The sequence below is a fragment of the Eretmochelys imbricata genome, chromosome 9, assembly GCF_965152235.1.
Source record: "Eretmochelys imbricata isolate rEreImb1 chromosome 9, rEreImb1.hap1, whole genome shotgun sequence".
NCBI lineage: Eukaryota > Metazoa > Chordata > Testudines > Cheloniidae > Eretmochelys > Eretmochelys imbricata.
The window spans coordinates 7,141,313-7,166,106 of record NC_135580.1 but is presented as its reverse complement, the minus strand read 5'-3'; the positions used below and the strand labels follow the sequence as shown (position 1 = coordinate 7,166,106).

Here is a 24,794-nt window from a genome sequence, read left to right as displayed (position 1 = left end):
TGACAATTCAGGAGCCACTTTCAACATGAATCAGCAGTGTTCAACTGGAAGGTCAGAAGGGCATAGATTATGATAAGCTGTTTCCCGCAACACAAAGGCTGTCAACTGTGTTATTCCAGTTGTGAAAAGCATGTTAACAATACTAGTAAGTTCATAATTTACAGATATACTACGTGAGGTCTGCCATGCTGCCTGGAAAGGCCAACAACACAAGGTTATAAATTTAGAATGAGTTCTGTCAACACACAGCAGAAAAGAGAACATAGGCATTATGTAGAGAAAGGTTATGGGATGTTGGAAATTCCCACTTTACTAAAATCTCATGTGATTGTTTTGAGTAAAATCCTTACCGACATGTACAGATCACACAAAACAAGTGGTAGCAGGTTCAGTAAAATTCCTAAATGCATAACCCAGAATAAAGAACACAGTTGCAAGTGCCTTTTCTCTGGAAAACTGTCATCTTGTGATAACTGAGACTACGGAGATCACATCCAAAATCCATAAGGATCCACACTCTGATAGCAATGATACTTGATTTGCATACTTTTGTGTACGACAGCTTTCCCCTTCCCTGATCTCTTACTGAAGCAACAATATTCTGATAGAGAAATACAGGATCCAGTATGCTTTGCATGAAACCTCTGGTTACCCTAGGCATAAAATATAGCTCATATGACATGAGAGGGTGCTCTTGTTTTAAAATGTTCTCTTAAGTGCAGTTGAGCATGATTCATAACTGACTCAAGAGGCTATAATGGCATAGAAGGGGTTCTGATGATGTAAAACATAAAGCTTTAACTCAGATTATAATGATAGTACTAAACACTCATCTTCAAGCAATCAATTGTTACAAACCTACTATATCGAGTAGAGAAGTATTACTCCCATTTCACAGACAGGGAAAAGGAGTTAGAGGCAAACTGATTTGAATGAAGCCAGAGAAATCATCGTGCAAGGGTTGTTCCAATTCACAGTCCTGTTTTAGGCACTTAAGTTAGTAGTTCCACTGAAGTCAGTGGGACTTTTCATGGTTTGCACTCTTTTAATGTGCTTAGTTACACACATGCTTAAGTGCTCTGCTGAATTAAGTCCTTAGTTCTGTGTTCAGGCCACACCTCCATAGTCCTGGTCAGTTGTCTGCATCTGTTTAATATCTGGATTCGCCGATATATTTTACATAGAGAATAAATTCACAGCTGTGAAATACAAAGTTTGGGTCATGCTTGCACATTTCATCTCATGGCCTGACCACTAACACGATACAGTCAAATACTGTATGACAAACTAAGCATCTGATTTCTTAAGACATGCGAGTGCAGTATTTATACATAAAGCAGTAACAGTTCCATCAGGTTTTGAGAAGAAAGGAGTGATTAGAGGTTGTCCCGTGGCTCCTTCTTTCACCAGAAAAGGCTTTTGCAACAGGACTTCGGGTAGGAGGAGCACTCTGCTTTTCAGAGGTACATATTTAAAGATCTGTGAAAGATTTGCAAAGTATCAGTGATGCATAGCCGTGTCTCGAATAATTAACGGAGGCCTCATCTCCTCAAATGCCTTACCCTTAGAACGTGCAAGGTGACCATCTGCCAAGAGATAGCAATGTATGCCAGCCAGTACATGGATTACTATGGAATGTAGACATTCAGCTGGTTGAAATGTAGGGAAAGCATTCTACCATAAATGTGAGCCAGTTTCCTAGGCAAATTACCTACGGGCTGGCTACAATGGGGCCCACCTCCTCAGGCTGTGTTTTTACTGTAACTGGAGTGTGGCACATCACTGAAATAAAGTGACCACCACCTTCACAGCTACAGGGATTGACGGGTTCTCACATTCGATTACTCTGAGAAATACAGTTTCAGAGATCTAGTGGTAAAACTAGAAAAAACAGTCTTCCAAATGAGGAGTGGGGAGGGAGTTAACAACCCCCAGGAAAGTCTTTCTAATGTGTAGTAGAACGCAACTGTGTAAAACAATGAAAAGCGCATTTACTTCAGTCAGAATTAGAGGTTGATGAATACAATACTCTCTACTGTGGGTTTGCATTTTAAATCAAATTATAGGCAGAGGGTTTACCTTTCCCTCTTTCCCCTCAGATAAATCTTCTTCCTGCCCATCTCCAAAGTACGGAGCTGAATTAGCGAGGGCCCAGCAAGCAAGCATCTTGAGGGAAAGTTGTTTCCTCTTGCCATGTTTTATCTGCTCCCCATGGTGCTTTCTGAGTCAGTTTCTGCATCCGATGAAGTGAGCTGTAGCTCACGAAAGCTTATGCTCAAATAAATTTGCTAGTCTCTAAGGTGCCACAAGTACTCCTTTCCTTTTTGCGAATACAGACTAACACGGCTGCTACTCTGAAACCAGTTACAAATCTGTATGACAAGCTTTGTGTGCCCTACTGACACCACAGGGGATGGGGAGGAGAGCTGAGAGAGACCAGATGTGAGGAACTGGGAAGGGGTGGGAGGGTCATCTGTCTGATCAACTTATGAATTCTGGTTGTTAATGTGAAGTTTATTCTGAAAAACTGCTGTATCATGAGTATGTGTGCAGATCCACTATTGCTGAAATGTCCCGTAGCAGGTACACACCAGACAGATACAAAGGTAAATATTTAAGATGAATAACAATACCTTAATCACCCAAAGGTTCTGCTAAAACAGCAGCTCAAACCTTAGAAATCCAGTCTAGCTGACCCCTCTGAAGGGCGGGGGAAGGTGAGAGCAGTGGAAACTTACTCAAAAGGTAGAACAAAGGTGGCCAGGAAGAGTTTAAATAGCAAGCCACAAAGCAAGAGAGGACAGGAAGATGAAGCGTGAGATGGGAGTGAGCAAGGTCAGTGAAGCTCTGGGGAAGGGGCTTCATGAGGGAGAGACCACCCAGTATGTAACAGCATGTGTGAGGCAGGGGGACACTGCCTGTCTGCCTTCCTGGATAGCAATGATCCCTAAGTATGAGATAGAAAAAGACCGGTGTGTGACTGTGTGTTAACTGCTTCACAACTGCTGCACACCCTTGAGAGAGTTAAACTGCAATCAGGAGCATCACACCTTTGGGGTGGAGTTCTGGGAGAGGAACTGTTTAAATAACTGGGCAATCTGGGAGGGCCATAGCTGCTCCTGGGGGCTATTGGCAGGGGGGCTCAGGCATTCCATTTCTGAGGAGGGGGAGTTGACAGAGTCAGGGCCTAGGAAACATGCCGGAGAACCCAAGGGAGGAACCAGATCTGTGGTCTGCTGAGGCTCCAGAAGCTTGAAACACGCAGAGATCCAGAGCACAGAGATATGGATTCCCTTCACTGCAGTCCTAGCAGGTGGCTGGCAGAGAGCATTCACAATGACCTGTCCCTGTGACACCAGACTAAGAGAAACAGGCACTGAAGATGGAAGTTTTCCTATATAGTGTCTTTCTGTGGCTATAAAACTTAACATGTCCTGACACACTGTTCAAGAGCTGGTCCCTCTGGCTGGCAGGTTCACATAGTACCATGTGACTCTTCACCCCTGCTTCTGAGAACATTGGGCTTTTTGGGTTTTGCCTCTTGGGTTAACAAACTGCCTCCAGAATCCAACGACTCATTTTCAGACCTAGTACTGATTCCTGAAGAGCTGGGGTAGCTAGAGGGGGCACACACACTGCACTGGAAAACTCCCCTTTGGCTGTAAAAGGCAGAAACATCTGCTGGAGCTGTAACTGGCTCACTAGCCAAGTTCAGGAGCAGGTGAGCCAGGGCAGCTCTATAATCAATGGGAATTGCCATAGAGGTTTTTCAGGGATCAGCGGGGGGGGGGGGGGAGGGGGGGAAATCAATCAATCAACAAGATAAAGAGCAAAAAGAACAAACACAGTTTAAGAATAACCCTCTGGGATTTTCACAAAGTCACATGGACAATTTTATTCCCCTCAAACAATCTAATTCCTCTGTTGCCCTCCTTTGGCTGACTGCTCTCAATTGGTTCAGGCTGATTATGATCAGTCTGCTGACTTCCATGAGTGACCCCTTCATCCTTGGTCTATCTGCTGAGGTGGTATTACATTACCAGTCTGAGCTTCCATCGGCTGCTCTTGAACACAGATTTAACAATGGGGTGGGCTCAGTTAGCCTATCACTCATACACTGAAAGACACTCAAAGGAAATAGGCAATTTGTTTATGAGCCAAGATTTCTGCTTCAGAGTTTTCTTTTTTGTATCAACACTTCCATGAATTCAGATTTCGATCAACTCTTTGTTACCCAGCTTGACATTATCAAAATATCAACACCCTGACAACCTGCTGGTGTCAAAAGTGAATGTCTTAAAGTCCTTGGACTCAACATGTAGACAGGCTTCCAGTTCCAAACTTTGATCTCTATTATAAAACAGGACCAATAAAATATTGTAGGGATTTATGGCTGACCTTTCACTTGAGTTGCTTCACACCTAAAATAACACCACCATAATATGTGCCAAAAGCGAGAAAACTGTTTAGGTTTTCTTGCTTTTTAAAACTTGATTCACTCTTACTTCTAAACCTCTGGCTTTTATTAAACAAACTGAAAAGGAGTACTTGTGGTACTCAAGTGACCTGTAGCTCACGAAAGCTTATGCTCAAATAAATTGGTTAGTCTCTAAGGTACCACAAGTACTCCTTTTCTTTTTGTGAATACAGACTAACACGGCTGTTACTCTGAAACCTGTCATTAAACAAACTGTTAGCCATTACGCAATAATTTGTCTTCTGGACAGATGGTTCAGGGGAATTAAATAAGTAGATTTATTTAATTTCCTTTTTGAGAGAATTTGCATTATTCTAAGTAATGGCAGCATCACAGCGGCATTTATGGAACAGTTCCATCAAAGGAAAGTCTATTTTCTATGAGCGTGACCTTGCCATCTTATTGTTTCAAACCAGCTCTTACTATCCTCTTCTGTCCAGACCCACACTTATTTTTGGCTATTTTGTTAGAATTAATAACCATCACCTTAAAAAGTAGGAATTTTCAGATCCAACATTTAATCAATTTTTAACCACGTTAGAGACACTGGGAAAAGTCTTCCATATTTTCAATACCTAATTTGAATACCTAATTGCACTCTTAAAAATCTATCCGAAAGAATGGACAAAACACCACTTCTGGAGTTAACAAACCAAGGCAGTTGGAGAACAAATAAAAATTTAGGGCATGAAAAGGCATTATGTAAGTGGAAATCCTAGTTAAACACAAAGAATGAAATCTAAAGCTAGTTGAAAACTTTCTGTCAAAATTGTTCTTCAACAGGAAATTGGGTTTTCAAATAAACACATTTTTTCATAAAAAGTATCTGTTTTCCATGGAATTTTTTTTTAAACACAAAAAAATTAAGCCTGAAAAGCAAAATATCTTGATTTATAAATGCTGCCACAGTGCCTCCCGGGTGTTTTAGTTTGATTGCCTCATATCCCCATTCTCCTCTATAGGAGAGGCTTCCTGCAGGACTATACCTCCCATGACACCATGGCTAGCAACTCCCACGGTCTTGGAAAGGCGAGGCAGCACATCATAGTAGACCATGGTGCATTATGGGAGATTTAGTCCAACCAGGAAGCCCAGCACATAGAAGAGAATGGAAACATGAGGCACCCGAACTACAACTCCCAGGAGGCACCATTCCCAAATCAAAATATTTCTGTTTTCAGACTTTTTATATAGGATGGTCGCTGACTGATAAGTGGAGTTCTCTGGACAAACTGTGCCTTCAGTTTCACACTGTAGCACCTATGTGCCCCGTGTCTTGCAATGAGAAAACTATTCTAAACAGTTTATCCATTTGAAACCCTTGTGCACGGACCCACAGAGACAGTGTTCCAATTGCTATTCCAAGTGGCATCCCCATGCCCATAAGCACTTAAAAAGCCCATGGATTTCTTTGGTTCCTCCTCAATTAGGTCCTCTCACTAATCCAACTAAAACTAAAAAGCCATGGAAATAAATTATAAATCACCTACTAAGAATAAACAACTAGAAACTGAAACCAACATAACTGCACAATTAGCATCAGAGAAATAGCTCTGAATCTGCTGTGGCTGGTGGACAAAACAGAACAGAGGATCGTTACTGAGATGTGGCATTTTATAAGCACAGGTCAATACACACACACACCCTCTAACGGGTAAGCTGTGTTACAGTGTTCCGGGACCATCAGACTCAGCACGAGGATGGGAAACTACAGAAGCAATTTCATGAGGGAGAAGCAAGTGTTACTGACACAGGAAAGTTTTAAAACCTTCAAAAATATTTCTAGACAGTGTCCAAACAACAGCAAAAGGTCAGAGCACTGGTCAAGATGCTAAGACGTCAAAGACTATGGCCCAACTTCCAATCACTCTCAGCCAGATATAACACAAGTGCATCAAGAGTAAATTTCCCTGGGTAACAGATTAGGGATGGATTCACGCTTACTGATGGGAGAAATCTTTAGTTTCCAATGCTCTTTCCAGCTCCCACAGAGATTTGAAGGTGCCATCTTATGAACTATAAGCAAATCTGGTAAGGAGGGGATGGGAGAAAGGTCATTCCAGACCACACACATTAAACAGAAGAATGTTAACCAGAGATGCCCCTTCTGCTGGGTACATCCATGGAACAACAGTGGAAGGTGTAGCCCAACTGATCAGGAGGGAAGAAGAGAATCTGCTCTTATGAATCTTGTGCTGTCCCTTCATATTCCACTTTCTGTCGCTGCTGCTACAGGATTACACAGTGGGTTGGGGGAAAGAAGGTTATATGGCTTCCTTCAATGCAAGAAGAGCCTGTAATATTCAATGTAGCCTGAAAGCAGTTTTGCACATGTAACTCTGAAAATCGGGAACACCACCATGATACAGATTTGGCCTGGAAGCTTCCTAAACTTACCCCATCAAATAATTGAAAATCAGCATATACGCATTAATACGTTTGACTTTAAAAATGTAGCATTTGTTTCTTAGGTTGCTTTGATCGATGCCTGTTGAATTTTAATTACATTTTACTGCACGGTGAAATCGTGTATTCCTGTTTCATGCAACGCCTTCTTTGGCTGTACTGAGATTTTGTACAACTTTGTTATCCATGTGTTGGATTTGCTTGTTTCTTGTAGGTTTACTAGAATAATGGTTTGAGTTTCATAGAATCATAGGACTGGAAGGGACCTTGAGAGGTCATCTAGTCTAGCGACCTGCACTCATGGCAGGACTAAGTATTATCTAGACTATCCCTGACAGGTGTTTGTCGAACCTGCTCTGAAGAATCTGCAATGATGGAGATTCCACAACCTCCTGAGGCAATTTATTCCAGTGCTTAACCACACTAACAGTTAGGAAGATTTTCCTAATGTCCAATCTAAACTGCCCTTGCTGCAATTTAAGCCCATTGCTTCTTGTCCTATCCTCAGAGGTTAGGAACAACGCTTTTTCTCCCACCTCCTTGTAACAGCCTTTTATGTACTTGAAAACTGTTATGTCCCTCTCAGTCTTCTCTTTTCCAGACAAAACAAACCCAATTTTTGTCAATCTTCCCTCATAGGTCATGTTTTCTAGACCTTCAATCATTTTTGTTGCTCTTCTCTGGACTTTCTGCAATTTGTCCACATCCTTCCTGAAATGTGGAGCCCAGAACTGGACACAATACTCCAGTTGAGGCCTAATCAGCACGGAGTAGAGAGGAAGAATTACTTTCTCGTAAGTTTGTTTCATTGCTTCTGATAATGATCCTTTATAGTGAATTTAAGGCAAAAGGGAGACAGGTCTCAGAAGAAGTAGATAGCCATTCTTACCTTCTGCACTAGATATACACTAGTTGCCCTTCCACTGGCCACTTGATCCAGCGCTGTTCCTTCCAGAACAAAGTAACTCACATCTGCGATATGAACACCCACTTCAACGTTTCCTGAAATTGCATCGGGAAATCAGTATAGTATTAGAGGGAAGTAATTGCCTCCAAAAGTCACCTTTCAAGAAGAATTTCTACAGTTTTACAATCACTAGACTTTCTGCCAGGTCATTTTTGGCAGAGCAGTTATTCAAGAGGTATGAGTTCTGTGAGTTAGCACAGAGCCATCGATAACGAGACAGCAAGGAAAATGTACAAAAAAATGACAACACGCAACATTCACAAGTATTTTTCCTCTTTGGACAGGTCTTTACATTTCCAGATATAGATTCTTTTGACTGATTTAGCAACTGACACGCTAAACTCTTGTCTCTCTCTCATCTGATTGCTGAAACCTGCCAGTAATTGTTGCCCCTAAGACTGGGGCTGATAAAAGCGCTGTATTCTACGATGCAGACTCTGATTACCCTCATCTGAAGTTGAAGTGTGCACTGCAGAGACTGCAATTTGGGGTCCACATTAGAGTTTTGTCTAGGACTAAGAATTCTTTCTTTATCTAGGTACCGATATGGCCCCGTTACTGCAAGTGGATATGCACTTAGTAAGAAGCGTGTGACCATGTCTTTCAAATCTGGACCTTGTTACAATGATCCAGGCCTTTGTTACCTTGATATTAGGACACTGCAAAGCAACCTACATGGGCTTCACCTGAAAACCATCTAGACATGTAAGGTAGTACAGAATGCAGTTGCAGGCTTATTATGCAGTACTTCAAGCAGGAAGAACATTACATGGTTAGCTCTGAGATCTGCACAAGTTTCCATTTCATTTCTCGGTGCAGCGTAGGTTGCCGTTTATGACCCATGAAGCGCTAATTGGCTTAGAACACTGGACACCTGAAAGCCCAGCTCTCTTCTTGCATGAAACTGTTGCACAGGGGTTCTCAAACTTTTGTACTGGTGACCCCTTTCACATAGCAAGCCTCTGAGTGCGACCCCTCTTATAAATTAAAAACACTTTTTAATATATTTAACACCATTATAAATGCTGGTTTGTGAAAAGTGAGGTTTGGGGTGGAGGCTGACAGCTCGTGACCACCCACTTAATAACCTCCCAACCCCCTGAGGGGTCCCAACCCGCAGTTTGAGAACCCTGCTGTTGTGGTTACAATTAAAGGAGGTATTTAAAGCAATGGGCTGCTAAGTCAGAGGAGCTGCTCACAAGGTGTTTACCATGAAGCAGGCGTCCTTAGCTTGCTTTGTTGACCTTCAAGGAACACTACAAGTGTCATCTGTTTTTTCACAAAGAACTGGGCGAACAGATTTACAGTGATTAGCTGCAGAATATTTTTAATTCCATTGATCTCTCAATTGTTAATAGGCTTTTGTTTGTTTGTTTTTAAATAGGGTTCACCCTGGATAATGACTTTGTTTGTATTACAGATATTTATCTAAAATATATATATATATATTTAATACAATTTACACTAACTCTGTACTTGTAAAAAACACATTATAGGGCAGTTTTGCAAGCAGGTGTAAAAATAAAGCATGAATCTATAGCATGATTGTTCTCATCTAATGTCTGTATTTTAAGTGTAATTTGATAATAAATACATACAATAATTAAGCACTGCAATATATCTGACTGCACACTCTTCTGATGATGCTGGAGTTTAATATGCTGGGAACTGAAAGTTATACTTAAGCATATATGAAGGCAGCTGAAAAGTACAGGGAAGAGGGAATGCTGGAATTTAGCTTTGTCCAGCTAACCTGTATTCCATTAAAGTGGCCTGCAGAGAGTAAATACAATGGGCCGCAGTGGGAGAGTGTAATAATCCCATCCCACACTGAGGAACAAATTCCATAAGTCATTAGAAAGCTTGGGAGAAACTTCTGTAGATTAAAAATCACATGGTTCACCTCAGAAAGCAGCCTACAGCTGTGTTGTGATATTATCAGATGCCCTGAAAGCTGCTCTACATGAATCAAGAGCCCAAGCCTGAAACTACTTAGACAGTAAGTCTAAGACCAACAGTTTGAACAACAGTTTTAATATTACGAGCATTTGAAGCCAACACTTTCAGAAGGTAAAAAAAAAATACTGATTTCTTTTGAAGCCAATATTGTAACATATAGACCCTACAGGCAAATATTGACCAAAGGAAAAGGAGAAGGGGTCATTACATCATGACTTTAATGACACCTTAATTCCATATGCGCACCGTTACATATGTGAACTTTTTTGTCCTCAGCAGAAAAATCGACAAACCAAGAGAGATCTCATTACATGAGATAATAAAACATGAAGGCAGCCAATAAAAACACATTGAACAGAGTTAAATTTCACTCAGGATTCCCACCAGAGGTTCTAAAAGCAGGGGTCAATATGAACCCTCTGCGTTTGAACTTTTAATGGAAACCCTAAGTAAATATTTTGTTACATATATTGATATAATGTGCACTGGCAGCTCTCAGGTTTGTGTTGCTAAAAGTATGACTCACTCATTCCCCCCTCCCCACCACCAATCCAGTCCCAGAGAACTTTAAGATACAGTATAGAGATTTCTGTAATCAGCTAATATGACTTCTCTTAAGCCACTACCTTTAATATGTCCTAGGCAAAATACCAAACTTATCTGTTCAGCAAATGCTGCACAGGAATAACTACCGATCGTTTTCTTCTGGTTTATTTGCTAGGAAAATGAAAGATCTTTATAGACAGAATAATGTGGTTTCCCAGAATTCCCCTCCGGATTTGTGGGTATTATTTTCTTTTGTCTAAATGATTTCCATTTCAGTGTCACAAAAGGAAAGGTTGTAATATGGACATTATTTCTTAAGGATAAAAGAGTGTGCAATCTGCAGAGAGGGAAGGCGAGTGAGACCAGCACATTCAGTTATAAAAAAGGACAAATGCTGAGGTCAGAAAAAAACATGTCATCCCTGAGAACAGAGGTCTCTGGGAAAAGTAAGGATAAGCACAGTGCAGGCCACATACGGCCCACTGCATTCTACAAGGAAGCCACATCCACCTTCATGTTTGATGAGGAAGGACAATTTCAGAGCAAATGGAGGCTGCAAGTCACAGGATACAATGCTCCATCCTGACTGAGTTTCTCGAGCAGCCTGTCTTCAGAAAGAAGCTTTACAAACCATGCAGACTTGCTTCACCACGGAAATGCAGCTACCTCTAAAGATACAATACAACTACAGCAGTGCACAGCAACACAGACTTGTGTTCAAGCCATAGCAACCTTCAACAGAAGTTTAAGATTGGATGTAGAGAAGAATACTGCACCCAGTGATAAACGTATAGGAATTTAGTCAGGCAGACTATTCAGCTTGGAATCTAAGCAAGAGCTGAAAGCTAACACCTAATTCAGTGAAAAGTGCCATGGGATCTTTGATGGCCAAGAGCAGTCAGGACCTCATGGTTTTATCTCATCTAAAACTAATCAGCTTTAACAGAGATAAAACTAGATTCTTCAGTCCCATTCTGACAATGCCATTTTGGCATTGGGGGATTAGGGCTGGACAAAATTTAGGTTACTAGATGCTATGGATTGGAGAATATAGACTATGTCACGTACATTGGAGGGAGAAAGAGGAACTGTTTGAAATCCAGCAACTGCATTGCAAGACCCACCAACAAAGAGGCGTTTCCATCCAGAGCTCTACAAAGTAGAAACAGATCAAATGACTTGCTCTCACCCAGCAAAGCTTCCTTTAGGCTAACATATTTTGCAAGATTAACAGTAGCTGTGGTCATCACACTGATTATATGCAATCATAGAAATGCTGCGACTGAAAAACAATCCTGTTTCTCACCTTGCAGAATGACAGCAAAGCTTTTCAAGCAACACAATTCACTCCTAGTTTAACAACAATTTAGCGGATGGATAAGACACAAATAATGGACTTGCGCCATCTACAAGTTCCCGCAATACAGTGTGTGATCTCATACTGAAGTTTAACAAATGACAGAGCTAACAACAATGCTTCACGCAGCTCTAACTGGTTTTATAGAGGGCTCACTCTTTGATTTGAAAATCTAATTTATTTGAGCCCACTCCCAGATGTTCTATGGATGCAAAGCTGATCAGATGCTGACATCAAATGTGAACGATTTACATTTGTCACCTCGCAGGAGAGGTAAGAGCCAGCTCTTGGTTTTGACTTCTTTGCTGATGATCTCACTTTCTTGAACAAAAACTGTCTGAAGAACGTTTTTTCCCTTCATTATTGAAAAAAGGATTAAAGAGGGGAGGAGGGGAGAGAAGAGAAAAGACTCTTTCAATCTGCAAGTGCTCAGCAAGAACTGCCAACACAGCGATGTGTGTCAAGTGTTTGTTCTAGGACTTTGAAAGCTGAAGTTTCTATTTATGGGAACAGCAAGTAAGACAACACCCTGGTAGTATATTCATATTCAGAGAAGGCGACCAAGCAAGTTAACATCACACAGGTTTTGGCATACAATGTATAGGAAAAAGCAAACATTTAATGGCCACGAAACTCAAAACAAAACATCAAGAAGATAAGGTGGCAGAAGACAATTCCTTAGAATTTGTACACTTCCTCACGGTTTCTACCCCTCCTCCACCACCACCATGTTCAGGAGAAAAGGTGACTTAAAAACTTCTGTCACTGTTCATCTGAAAATGTAATACAAGAGTATGGCTGAAACAAAGACACAAGACTAATGGTTGTTTACTTACTGTCAAAACTACAGAAGCGTAGGGGCCCCAAGCAAGAATTAGGGTCTCATTGTGGTAGGTGCTGCACAGAGAAGTAAAAGGTTTCAGAGTAACAGCCGTGTTAGTCTGTATTCGCAAAAAGAAAAGGAGTACTTGTGGTTACTTGTTGTACTGGTTAGTCTCTAAGGTGCCACAAGTACTCCTTTTCTTTTTAGAGAAGTAAAAGACAGTCCCTGCCACAAAGAGAGCTCCCATTCTAGAACGAGGACAAGATGCAACAGGTGGATGGAACAAATAGAGGTAGGGGGACCGGGAGGACTTGGTATCAGTAAAAATAGTACCCAATACAAATCCTACCTCTGGGTTATATGGCATCAGGTGGATAGCACTTAAGGTACATCTACGCAGCCCTGGGAGGACGCATCCACGTGCGAGCAGACAGACACATGCTAGCTCTGCTCAAGGTAGCGCGCTAAGAATTGCGGTGTGACCACAGTGGCATGGGGGGTGGCTCGGGCAAGCTGCCTGAGTATTGCACTGAGTCATGGGAAAATGACTGGCACTCGTTATCACTAAACGTCTCTAGCACCAGGGGCATTCATGGTGCTTTAACATGCACTATTACCATGAAGTGCCTGCCTCAGGGAATCCTCACGCAATGGATGCAACAAGATGCGTTAGGACTGATGACACATTTACTTATTTTAGGCAGCAGCAAGACCATCACGGTAGCCTATGGTCACCAAAGAAGAGCAAATGAGGATTACATGGGTACCTCCAAGTTTCATACACACTCAAGTGCCTGGCTTGGATATATGGTGGAAGAAAAGCAGTTGTAAAAAACTGCCCACCACAGAATAAGTTATTTAGGCCGGTTTCAGAGTAGCAGGCGTGTTAAGTCTGTATCCGCAAAAAGGTACTTGTGGCACCTTAGAGACTAACAAATTTATTAGAGCATAAGCTTTTGTGGGCTACAACGCTTCCGTAGCTCTTGTTCCCTAATACCCCTATTCTACTTGCACTACATTGATGACATCTTCATCATCTGGACCCATGGAAAAGAAGCCCTTGAGGAATTCCACCATGATTTCAACAATTTCCATCCCACCATCAACCTCAGGCTGGACCAGTCCACACAAGAGATCCACTTCCTGGACACTACGGTGCTAATAAGCGATGGTCACATAAACACCACCCTATACCAGAAATGTACTGACCGCTATACTTACCTACATGCCTCCATTCAGGACACACCACACGATCCATTGTCTACAGCCAAGCTGTACTACCGCATTTGCTCCAATCCCTCAGACAAAGACAAACACCTACAAGATCTCTATCGAGACTGACAGAGCCAGAAGAGTACCCAGAAGTCACCTACTACAGGACAGACCCAACAAAAGAAAATAACAGAACACCACTAGCTGTCACCTTCAACCTCCAACTAAAACTTCTCCAGTGCATCATCAAAGATTTACAACCTATCCTGAAAAATGATCCCTCACTCTCACAGCTCTTGGGAGACAGACCAGTCCTCACTTACAGGCAGCCCCCCAACCTGAAGCAAATACTCTCCAGCAACCACACACCACAACCACTAACCCAGGAACCTATCCTTGCAACAAAGCCCGATGCCAACTGTGTCCACATATTTATTCATAGGACCTAATCACATCAGCCACTCCATCAGGGGCTTGTTCACCTGCACATCTACCAATGTGATATATGCCATCATGTGCCAGCAATGCCCCTCTGTCATGTACATTGGCCATACCGGACAGTCTCTACGCAAAAGAATAAATGGACACAAATCTGACATCAGGAATCATAACATACAAAAACCAGTAGGAGAACATTTCAACCTCTCTGGCCACTCAGTAAAAGATTTAAGGGTGGCAATTTTGCAACAGAAAAGCTTCAAAAACAGACTCCAACAAGAAACTGCTGAGTTTGAATTAATATGCAAACTAGATACCATTAACTTGGGTTTGAATAGAGACTGGGAGTGGCTGGGTCATTACACGTATTGAATCTATTTCCCTATGTTAAGTATCCTCACACCTTCTTGTCAACTGTCTAAATGGGCCATCTTGATTATCACTACAAAAGTTTTTTTCTCCTGCTGATAATAGCTCATCTTAATTAATTAGCCTCTTACAGTTTGCATGGCAACTTCCACCTTCTCTGTATGTGTGTGTATATATATATATCTTCTTACTATATGTTTCATTCTATGCATCCGATGAAGTGGGCTGTAGCCCATGAAAGCTTATGCTCTATTAAATTTGTTAGTCTCTAATGTGCCACAAGTACTCCTGTTCTTTTTATTTAGACTGCTTTCAAGCTCAAAGACAAAAGGAATAGATTTTATTTGTCAGCTGAGGTCACTTTTCTACCCCAGAACGCAAAGCTATTGTTCAAACAAAAGATGTGTTTTATTTCATTTATTTTAAAATAATGAGAGGAAAATGCTTAAACCTTACTTGCATGCCCTGTGGCCATTTTGGTTTCTGAAACCACATTGCAACTTGGCATGAACCTATTGCCTTGTTTACCAAGAAACTCTAAACCTTTTAATGGTACATGATGCTGGTCCAGCCTTCTGAAGTACAGCTACACATATTTTCAGTCATTAATATTTTTCCTCTCTCACTAAACCCTCCTGTTATCAGCTCCTTTGACATAAAACTTGAAGAAAAACTTTTGGCAATAAAAACAATCCCATGTCTTGGGTTAGTGGATGAGTAAGTGTGAAGCTAAGTTAGCCTTTTCACACAATCATTGTCTTGAAAGTTACTTTCTAAAAAGATCTCCTATATCTTCATTTCTGGAAACCGCAGAGCTGAGGGGTAGGGAGTTTCTCTGAAAAGAGACAAGAACTGACTATGCATACATAGTGTACAACACTACATGGCAAAGATACAGATGTGGTGCCATGTGCCAACAAGCTTCTCAGCAGGTGTCAGCTTCAGGGGAGGTTCCATTCCAAACCTCTCGAACGTAGATCAGAGTTAGAAAGGCTCCCCAGCACCTGCCACGATAGGTACAACTCTCCTGCTTCCATCCCATAAAGAGACCTCTCCTTTCAGTAATAGCCTTGCTGAAGTCTTCAAGGCACGTGAGCTTCTCTCCACAATTCTACAAGATGATTAATTATTCATTATTTTTACTACGGTAGCATCAAGAGGCCTCAGCTGAGACTGGGTCCCAAATCTGCTAGGCACTGTACATACCCATAGTGAGAGAGAGCAATATTTCCAACCTCAAGCATTCAAAATTCATTAATCAAGCCCTCAAAATCATGAGATTTGCTTAAAAATAAAAGGTTTTTACAAATAATTTTACGTTAGTTTTGTTTTCTGGCATCATAGCCTTCAGGATTCATGTTTGCAACCTTTTTTTTTTTTTTTTTTTTGCATCTATGAGGGCTAGAAACTTATTTAAAAAAACTAAAAACTGAGATTCTCACTTAGTCACACAAATCCAGGAGCTGGGGCTTTAAACAAATATTGCCAGACACACAATACAATCATGAGCTAGCAACAAGCAGGTAGTCTCTGCCCCAAAGAGCTTACAAAACTAAACAGACAAGACAAACAAGGGATGGGTAGGGAACCAGCAAAGAAAGATGTGTAATCTTAAAATGTTGTTTTCTCCCACTTTGAAAGTCTTTATACTTCCTGTTTTTCTGAAAATATGTGAGAATGTATCAGGACAGCCAATGACATGAGCAATGCATGGAACAATGCATTCAATAATCTCTTCTGAGAACCAGGACGTTCCAAGAGGATTGCACAGAAAGGGAGAAAAATAAGCTATAAATTAACATTTTTTTAATATCACCAGTGTGATTAGTGAGGGCACCGAACACCAATCTGTGAATAACTCCTGCTTGCTTTGCTCTTACAGGGCTGGTTTACTCTGAAAAATGCCTGCACGAAAACAGTCCCTCGTAATTCAACAGAGCTGGTCCTTGGGTGTACTGTGTTCATTCACACTCATCTATGCTCACTTCAGTGATTAAAAGGCTTTTTTCATACCCCTTTTTATTCCGGTTACTTCAATATTGCTCGAAGAGTGAGAACTGTATCCCCTTCCTCCTTTTGCATCCACAGCATTGGTCACTAATGGTTGATTTATACACAGCTTGTGTATCGCTTTAACTATAGCAGTTTAGAAACTGATGAAGTTAAAACAGTAACAGTTCCTTAGTGTGGATGCAGTTGTACTGGTATCTAAACTTAAATGATTTGGCATAAAGGCGTTTATAACACCATAGCAACAAAAGGCATGTGTAGTCACACAAATCCAGCACGGATTTCTGCAGCACAGCCCGACCTCTCTTCTATTTATCTCTAAGATCACTTGCATGACAAAAGTACTTGCATTTTAGAGTCCTTCTACGCTAACCCTGAGGTTATTTAGCCCTCTGACATCAACTGAGCACCGTGGAAGTGACTGCAGTTTTACAAACAGGATTACAATTGGCTTCAGGTGGGGATAAAAACAGAAGTAGATGTTCTCATGACACAGCCTTAGCAATAAAGAACAAGTGAAGACGAAAAGCAGAAATATGAGATTGGAGCTAAAGTGCTTCTAAGTGGAACATTTTCCGGAATTTCCATGGATGTATCACCAGTTCTTCAAATAGTTTTAGAATTATGAGGAGGAGACTAACTCCATCTATTAGTAAATTAAATGCTGTAAGAAGGTCTGTCATAGAACCACATACGGTCTTTGTCTACAGCAGCTAATAAATTAAACATCCAATGTTCTAAAACCACTCCATAATAGGGTTTAAAAGCCACCCTTTATACTGCAAAACTAAGTTTGTAGTATACCTTCATAACAAGGCTTCTCCTGGCACTTTACAAACAATGCATTAGAAAGCCCTGGTTTTATATGCCAAAAATCTTAACCCAAATCATTTAAGTTTAGATTTAAATACTAGGCGCAGACTTGACATTTAAAATCTCCGCTAAGAACGAATTCCACAACATTTCCCAGCTCTGAAGGGCAAGTTCTGAGAGGCAGATGGAAAGCTCTCGATGAGCAGCAGTCATTCCTGGGGTACGGAGAATGCATGAAGTGCAGTTCTTTAACAGGAAAGCAGTGTACACCTTTGAAGCACTGGGGATGTCCTGTGAACTTTCAGCTTCTGTGACAAGTCTTGCTGCTGAATTTTGAACCAGCTGCCTGTGATACCATGTCACATTCCTGAGACAGGCAAGCACAGCATTGCAGGAGCCCTTTGGTCACTAGGGCATCGGTTGCTTCTAAACCAGTTTATGACAATAGGTACTGATGCTCCAATCTGTTCACTGACAAAGCCCCATTTCCACTAGATTTTCCTGTGCGCTGCCGATGATTTGAAGTTTTTCTTCATGGACACTTCAGGCATCTGGCCTTCAAGGCCCTTTGCAAAGAATGGAAATCCCAGGTAGGATGTCTCCAAAAGGAGTATACAAAAAGCATTCTGAGGCCCTTTATCCAATTACTAGACTCCTGAACTGCATAGACTTCAATACTTGCTTTTTGGTGTTTTCTTGACTATTTAATTGAAGCTTATTTTTTACCCCATACCCATAAATGGATAAGAAGATCCACTGGTACATGAAAGTCTGTACCCCTAAATCTTTGGGACTTGTCCCATGTCCTGAATTTATTAAGTTATTTACCCAGATCCAGGTTGTAACTTTGATTGGAGAGCTCATTCTCATGGCAAGAACAAACAAAATGACCATTATTAAATGGCTATGCTGCTGCTTGCGTAACCAAGTGCAAGTACTGTATGCATGCTCTCTAATTCACATTGTCCATATTAGAATTTTAAGCCTTCTGGAATAGAAACAGAGTCTTTTTTAAACAGCCAAAGCACCATGAAACGTTGTCATGCAATCTATAGAAGAAGGATTTCTTGTAGTGAATCGTGCACATGTTCAACAATTTAAGCTTTCCCTTCATCTTCATGAAAACTTGCTTTTAAATAAATGCAAGCAACAAAATTATAGTTAGAGTCTAAGAACTGCTACCCCAAAACAGGCCGTATTTCCACTCTCTATTAGCTTCCATCCTGTGCTTCTCTACCAAAACTATCCAGGTACAGTAGAACCTCAGAGTTACGAACACCAGAGTTACAAACTGACCGGTCAACCACACACCTCCTTTGGAACCGGAAGTTCACAATCAGGCAGCAGCAGAGACCAGGGGAGCAAATACAGTACTGTATTGTGTTAAACGTAAACTACTAAAAAAAAATAAAGGGGACGTTTAAAAAGATTTGACAAGGTAAGGAAACTCTTTCTGTGCCTGTTTCATTTAAACTAAGATGGTTAAAAGCAGAATTTTTCTTCTGCATAGTGAAGTTGCAAAGCTGTAGTAAGTCAATGCTCAGTAGTAAACTTCTGAAAGAACCACCATAACGTTTTGTTCAGAGTTATACACGTTTCAGCCTTACGTACAACCGCCATTCCTGAGATGTTCATAACGCTGAGGTTCTACTGTATTGGGAACAGTATATTTTCTCTTGAACCACCATTTATTTGGGCCCAGGTTGCAATACCCTTATTCCTACCAAACAGTACCTTACAACATGGGGAGTCTCAATGATTTGAAGGGTGACACAATCTAGCTCTCCATGATTCCATTCCACTCTAGCCTTGAAAAATTAGAGGTGATGCCTGCTAATGTAGGAACAACCGACATTTTCATTTAAAACAACAAGTATGTAAAATACTCTATGAGAAGTGCAAACTATCTAGTATTACACGGGAACACACACAGTAGACATCTGTATTTGAGACAGACCTGAATACACACGGCATATTGCAAAGAATTTGTAACCACAAGCACTCAGTGGAAACCCAGGGAAATGTACCTGTTTCTAATCATTGTAACATGTCTCTTTCACTTTCCCAGTGAAATAACAGAGTTCAGTTCCCAAACAAGAAACCACTGGGTTAATCAGCTGGTAACATTGAGTTGTGTTAACTAATCACATCAGATACCCAAGGAAAAACTGCTTGCCTGTTCCCCAAAATCCCACTGCTTACATGTCGAAGTGGGGTTTTTTTTTTTTTTAATTTGACTCCTGCAAAAACCTTTTCCTACGTAAATTGCAATGTATGGCTGTTTTGCATTAGACTCACGTACTGATGTGTGGTTTCCATCATTTTCTCTCCAATCCACATCAGGTGTCTGTTTCTCTTAAACACCTTTCCCAAAAGGAAGGAAGAAAGTGCCACACTTAAAGAATATAACTTTTGTTCCAACACCATTCAGGATTTTAGTGTTTATTCTAAGCACGTTACTCCAAGAAGGTTGCTGCTTGGTGTGCTATAGGATCCAAATGGAGTAGTTGAAAGATCTATTATTGTATTGCCAGCTCAGGGAAGATTTAAGCAAAAGCTACCAAGTAGCTAGGAGAGACAAAGCTGGATAAAAGGGAGACCAGAGTATTATTATTTAGGTCTTATAAAGCAGTACAGAAGTGCCAAGACACTTCACAAAATGAAAACTAAGCTCCTGCCCCAAAGAGTTTGCAGTGCAGGTTACAGGCAAACAACAAGGACTGAAAGACAAGATGAACATCTGGCCACTTAAGATGTTAGTGAACATGTATTGAGGGTTACAAGGAGTTTTAAATGATTTATTCAACCCATAAGTCACTACAGTTCATAAGGAAGAAGGGCAGTCCAGGAATAGAGGACAGGATAAAAGATATCACAGAAGTGGGGATGAGGAATGGATCATCCAAAAAAAGCTGCATGAAGGGAGGCAAAAGAAGACAGGAGAAGGGAGACTAAGAAGATATGGAGGGCAGTGACGGCAAGTACAAGTGACACAAGCTTGATTGGAGAGGCCATTGGGAGCCAGGGAAGGGGTGTTACGGAAGGGTGAGTACGGCTGCAATTACACATCTGAGTCTGGCAGGCACTAGATGGGAGGCTTCGGTGTCAGGAAGGCGAAAGAGGAGGAAGTCAAGGGATGAGATGACAGACCTGGGAAAGAGGTTTGCAGAGAGGATGGAAAGGGACGGACAGAACTTGGAAAGGTTACAAAGATAAAACCCAGGAGATCTGGTGAATGTGTCTATGTGGGACCCCCTGCTCCAAAATACAGCCCACCAGTGTCATGGGGAGAAGACCAAGGGGGAACCATTGTGACAATACGTTTAGATACATTCTGCTCTGATTCAGCCTTAAGTTAAGGAATTTTTCTCTCAGTAACAACAACAACTACATTTTGTAAAACAACATGGAGCTGAGGAGAGGGGAAGAAGTTCCACTGGACCTGAGGTGGTTTTCAATCACCATGTGAAATGACGCAGGTAATGTGATTTAGCGGGTTCTAGTAGGGATGTTACACAGCAGCTCTGCAAACATGGTCAACAACATCACTTCAAAACTGGAGTCACAAAATGCACATAGAGAATAGACAACCCACTAGCAGCATACCCTAAAATATACTGATACTCTTCCGCTAATTATTTCCTAGCACAGTCCACGGAATTTCGGAGGAGGAAATTGTTTGCCTTTAAATTTGTCAAATATCAACTGTTTCCACTAGCAAGTAGCCAAAAAACATGTGCAACTGACCTGACTGTGATATGTTCATGGAAATCTGCCTGACAATGTCTACATATAATTCCCACAAACAGCACGGCAAATATTTGAAATTTGAGCAGTTTTACTGGACATATTAGTCACATGCTATGCTTCTGTTCCATGACTGGATGAAAATCACTCTTAGGTTCTCTTTTCTGGTGAAAATTTTGATGACTGTAAGTTCAAAAAGAAAAGGAGTACTTGTGGCACCTTAGAGACTAACCAATTTATTTGAGCATGAGCTTTCGTGAGCTACAGCTCACTTCATCAGATGTATACCGTGGAAACTGCAGCAGACTTTATATATACACAGAGAATATGAAACAATACCTCCTCCCACCCCACTGTCCTGCTGGTAATAGCTTATCTAAAGTAATCGTCAGGTTAGGCCATTTCCAGCACAAATCCAGGTTTTCTCACCCTCCACCCCCCCACACAAATTCACTCTCCTGCTGGTGATAGCCCATCCAAAGTGACAACTCTTTACACAATGTGCATGATAATGAAGTTAGGCCATTTCCTGCACAAATCCAGGTTCTCTCACTCCCTCACCCCCCTCCAAAAACCACCCCCATACACACACAGACTCACTCTCCTGCTGGTAATAGCTCGTCCAAACTGACCACTCTCCAAGTTTAAATCCAAGTTAAACCAGAACATCTGGGGGGTGGGGGGGGTAGGAAAAAACAAGAGGAAATAGGCTACCTTGCATAATGACTTAGCCACTCCCAGTCTCTATTTAAGCCTAAATTAATAGTATCCAATTTGCAAATGAATTCCAATTCAGCAGTTTCTCGCTGGAGTCTGGATTTGAAGTTTTTTTGTTTTAAGATAGCGACCTTCATGTCTGTGATTGCGTGACCAGAGAGATTGAAGTGTTCTCTGACTGGTTTATGAATGTTATAATTCTTGACATCTGATTTGTGTCCATTTATTCTTTTACGTAGAGACTGTCCAGTTTGACCAATGTACATGGCAGAGGGGCATTGCTGGCACATGATGGCATATATCACATTGGTGGATGTGCAGGTGAACGAGCCTCTGATAGTGTGGCTGATGTTATTAGGCCCTGTGATGGTGTCCCCTGAATAGATATGTGGGCACAATTGGCAACGGGCTTTGTTGCAAGGATAAGTTCCTGGGTTAGTGGTTCTGTTGTGTGGTATGTGGTTGTTGGTGAGTATTTGCTTCAGGTTGCGGGGCTGTCTGTAGGCAAGGACTGGCCTGTCTCCCAAGATTTGTGAGAGTGTTGGGTCATCCTTTAGGATAGGTTGTAGATCCTTAATAATGCGTTGGAGGGGTTTTAGTTGGGGGCTGAAGGTGACGGCTAGTGGCGTTCTGTTATTTTCTTTGTTAGGCCTGTCCTGTAGTAGGTAACTTCTGGGAACTCTTCTGGCCCTATCAATCTGTTTCTTTACTTCCGCAGGTGGGTATTGTAGTTGTAAGAAAGCTTGACAGAGATCTTGTAGGTGTTTGTCTCTGTCTGAGGGGTTGGAGCAAATGCGGTTGTATCGCAGAGCTTGGCTGTAGACGATGGATCGTGTGGTGTGGTCAGGGTGAAAGCTGGAGGCATGCAGGTAGGAATAGCGGTCAGTAGGTTTCCGGTATAGGGTGGTGTTTATGTGACCATTGTTTATTAGCACTGTAGTGTCCAGGAAGTGGATCTCTTGTGTGGACTGGACCAGGCTGAGGTTGATGGTGGGATGGAAATTGTTGAAATCATGGTGGAATTCCTCAAGGGCTTCTTTTCCATGGGTCCAGATGATGAAGATGTCATCAATATAGCACAAGTAGAGTAGGGGCTTTAGGGGATGAGAGCTGAGGAAGCGTTGTTCTAAATCAGCCATAAAAATGTTGGCATATTGTGGGGCCATGCGGGTACCCATAGCAGTGCCGCTGATCTGAAGGTACACATTGTCCCCAAATGTGAAATAGTTATGGGTAAGGACAAAGTCACAAAGTTCTGCCACCAGGTTAGCCGTGACATTATCGGGGATAGTGTTCCTGACGGCTTGTAGTCCATCTTTGTGTGGAATGTTGGTGTAGAGGGCTTCTACATCCATAGTGGCCAGGATGGTGTTATCAGGAAGATCACCGATGGATTGAAGTTTCCTCAGGAAGTCAGTGGTGTCTCGAAGGTAGCTGGGAGTGCTGGTAGCGTAGGGCCTGAGGAGGGAGTCTACATAGCCAGACAATCCTGCTGTCAGGGTGCCAATGCCTGAAATGATGGGGCGCCCAGGAGTTCCAGGTTTATGGATCTTGGGTAGTAGATAGAATATCCCAGGTCGGGGTTCCAGGGGTGTGTCTGTGTGGATTTGATCTTGTGCTTTTTCAGGAAGTTTCTTGAGCAAATGCTGTAGTTGCTTTTGGTAACTCTCAGTGGGATCATAGGGTAATGGCTTGTAGAAACTCGTGTTGGAGAGCTGCCGAGCAGCCTCTTGTTCATATTCCGACCTATTCATGATGACAACAGCACCTCCTTTGTCAGCCTTTTTGATTATGATGTCAGAGTTGTTTCTGAGGCTGTGGATGGCATTGCGTTCCGCATGGCTGAGGTTATGGGGCAAGTGATGCTGCTTTTCCACAATTTCAGCCCGTGCACGTCGGCGGAAGCACTCTATGTAGAAGTCCAGTCTGCTGTTTCGACCTTCAGGAGGAGTCCACCTAGAATCCTTCTTTCTGTAGTGTTGGTAGGGAGACCTCTGTGGATTAGTATGTTGTTCAGAGGTATTTTGGACCTCTGTGGATTAGTATGTTGTTCAGAGGTATTTTGGACCTCTGTGGATTAGTATGTTGTTCAGAGAGGCTTAAATAGAGACTGGGAGTGGCTAAGTCATTATGCAAGGTAGCCTATTTCCTCTTGTTTTTTCCTACCCCCCCCACCCCCCAGATGTTCTGGTTTAACTTGGATTTAAACTTGGAGAGTGGTCAGTTTGGATGAGCTATTACCAGCAGGAGAGTGAGTCTGTGTGTGTATGGGGGTGGTTTTTGGAGGGGGGTGAGGGAGTGAGAGAACCTGGATTTGTGCAGGAAATGGCCTAACTTCATTATCATGCACATTGTGTAAAGAGTTGTCACTTTGGATGGGCTATCACCAGCAGGAGAGTGAATTTGTGTGGGGGGGTGGAGGGTGAGAAAACCTGGATTTGTGCTGGAAATGGCCTAACCTGACGATTACTTTAGATAAGCTATTACCAGCAGGACAGTGGGGTGGGAGGAGGTATTGTTTCATATTCTCTGTGTATATATAAAGTCTGCTGCAGTTTCCACGGTATACATCTGATGAAGTGAGCTGTAGCTCACGAAAGCTCATGCTCAAATAAATTGGTTAGTCTCTAAGGTGCCACAAGTACTCCTTTTCTTTTTGCGAATACAGACTAACACGGCTGTTACTCTGAAACCTGTAAGTTCAAAGTTTGCTTTCCATGAACATTCTGCAATATTTGCTTGAACTTAATTGTTCTGATACACATTGATGCTTTCTGCACATAGCCTAGTGAATGAGATTACTGGCAGCCAGCAAAGAGACTACAAATACAAAGAAAATGAATTTGTTTAAGAACTCAGTTATTCACTGAACATTTTCTACCTCATTCACAGAGCTCTAACTGCAATTCAGATTTGTCTCCTACTCTGTAAGTGTTGTTGACCATCTAAACAA

General features: G+C 41.8%; 1 protein-coding gene across 3 annotated transcripts in view; it reads right to left on the bottom strand.

Moving 5' to 3' along the window:
- DIS3L2 (DIS3 like 3'-5' exoribonuclease 2) overlaps positions 1 to 24,794 on the bottom strand; it is a 280,283-nt gene that overhangs the window by 113,945 nt on the left and 141,544 nt on the right. For all 3 annotated transcript variants that reach the window (XM_077826263.1, XM_077826264.1, XM_077826265.1), the window contains one exon: positions 7,773 to 7,885. In XM_077826263.1, the coding sequence (XP_077682389.1) occupies positions 7,773 to 7,885 (113 nt within the window). The remainder of the gene's footprint in view (positions 1 to 7,772; positions 7,886 to 24,794) is intronic.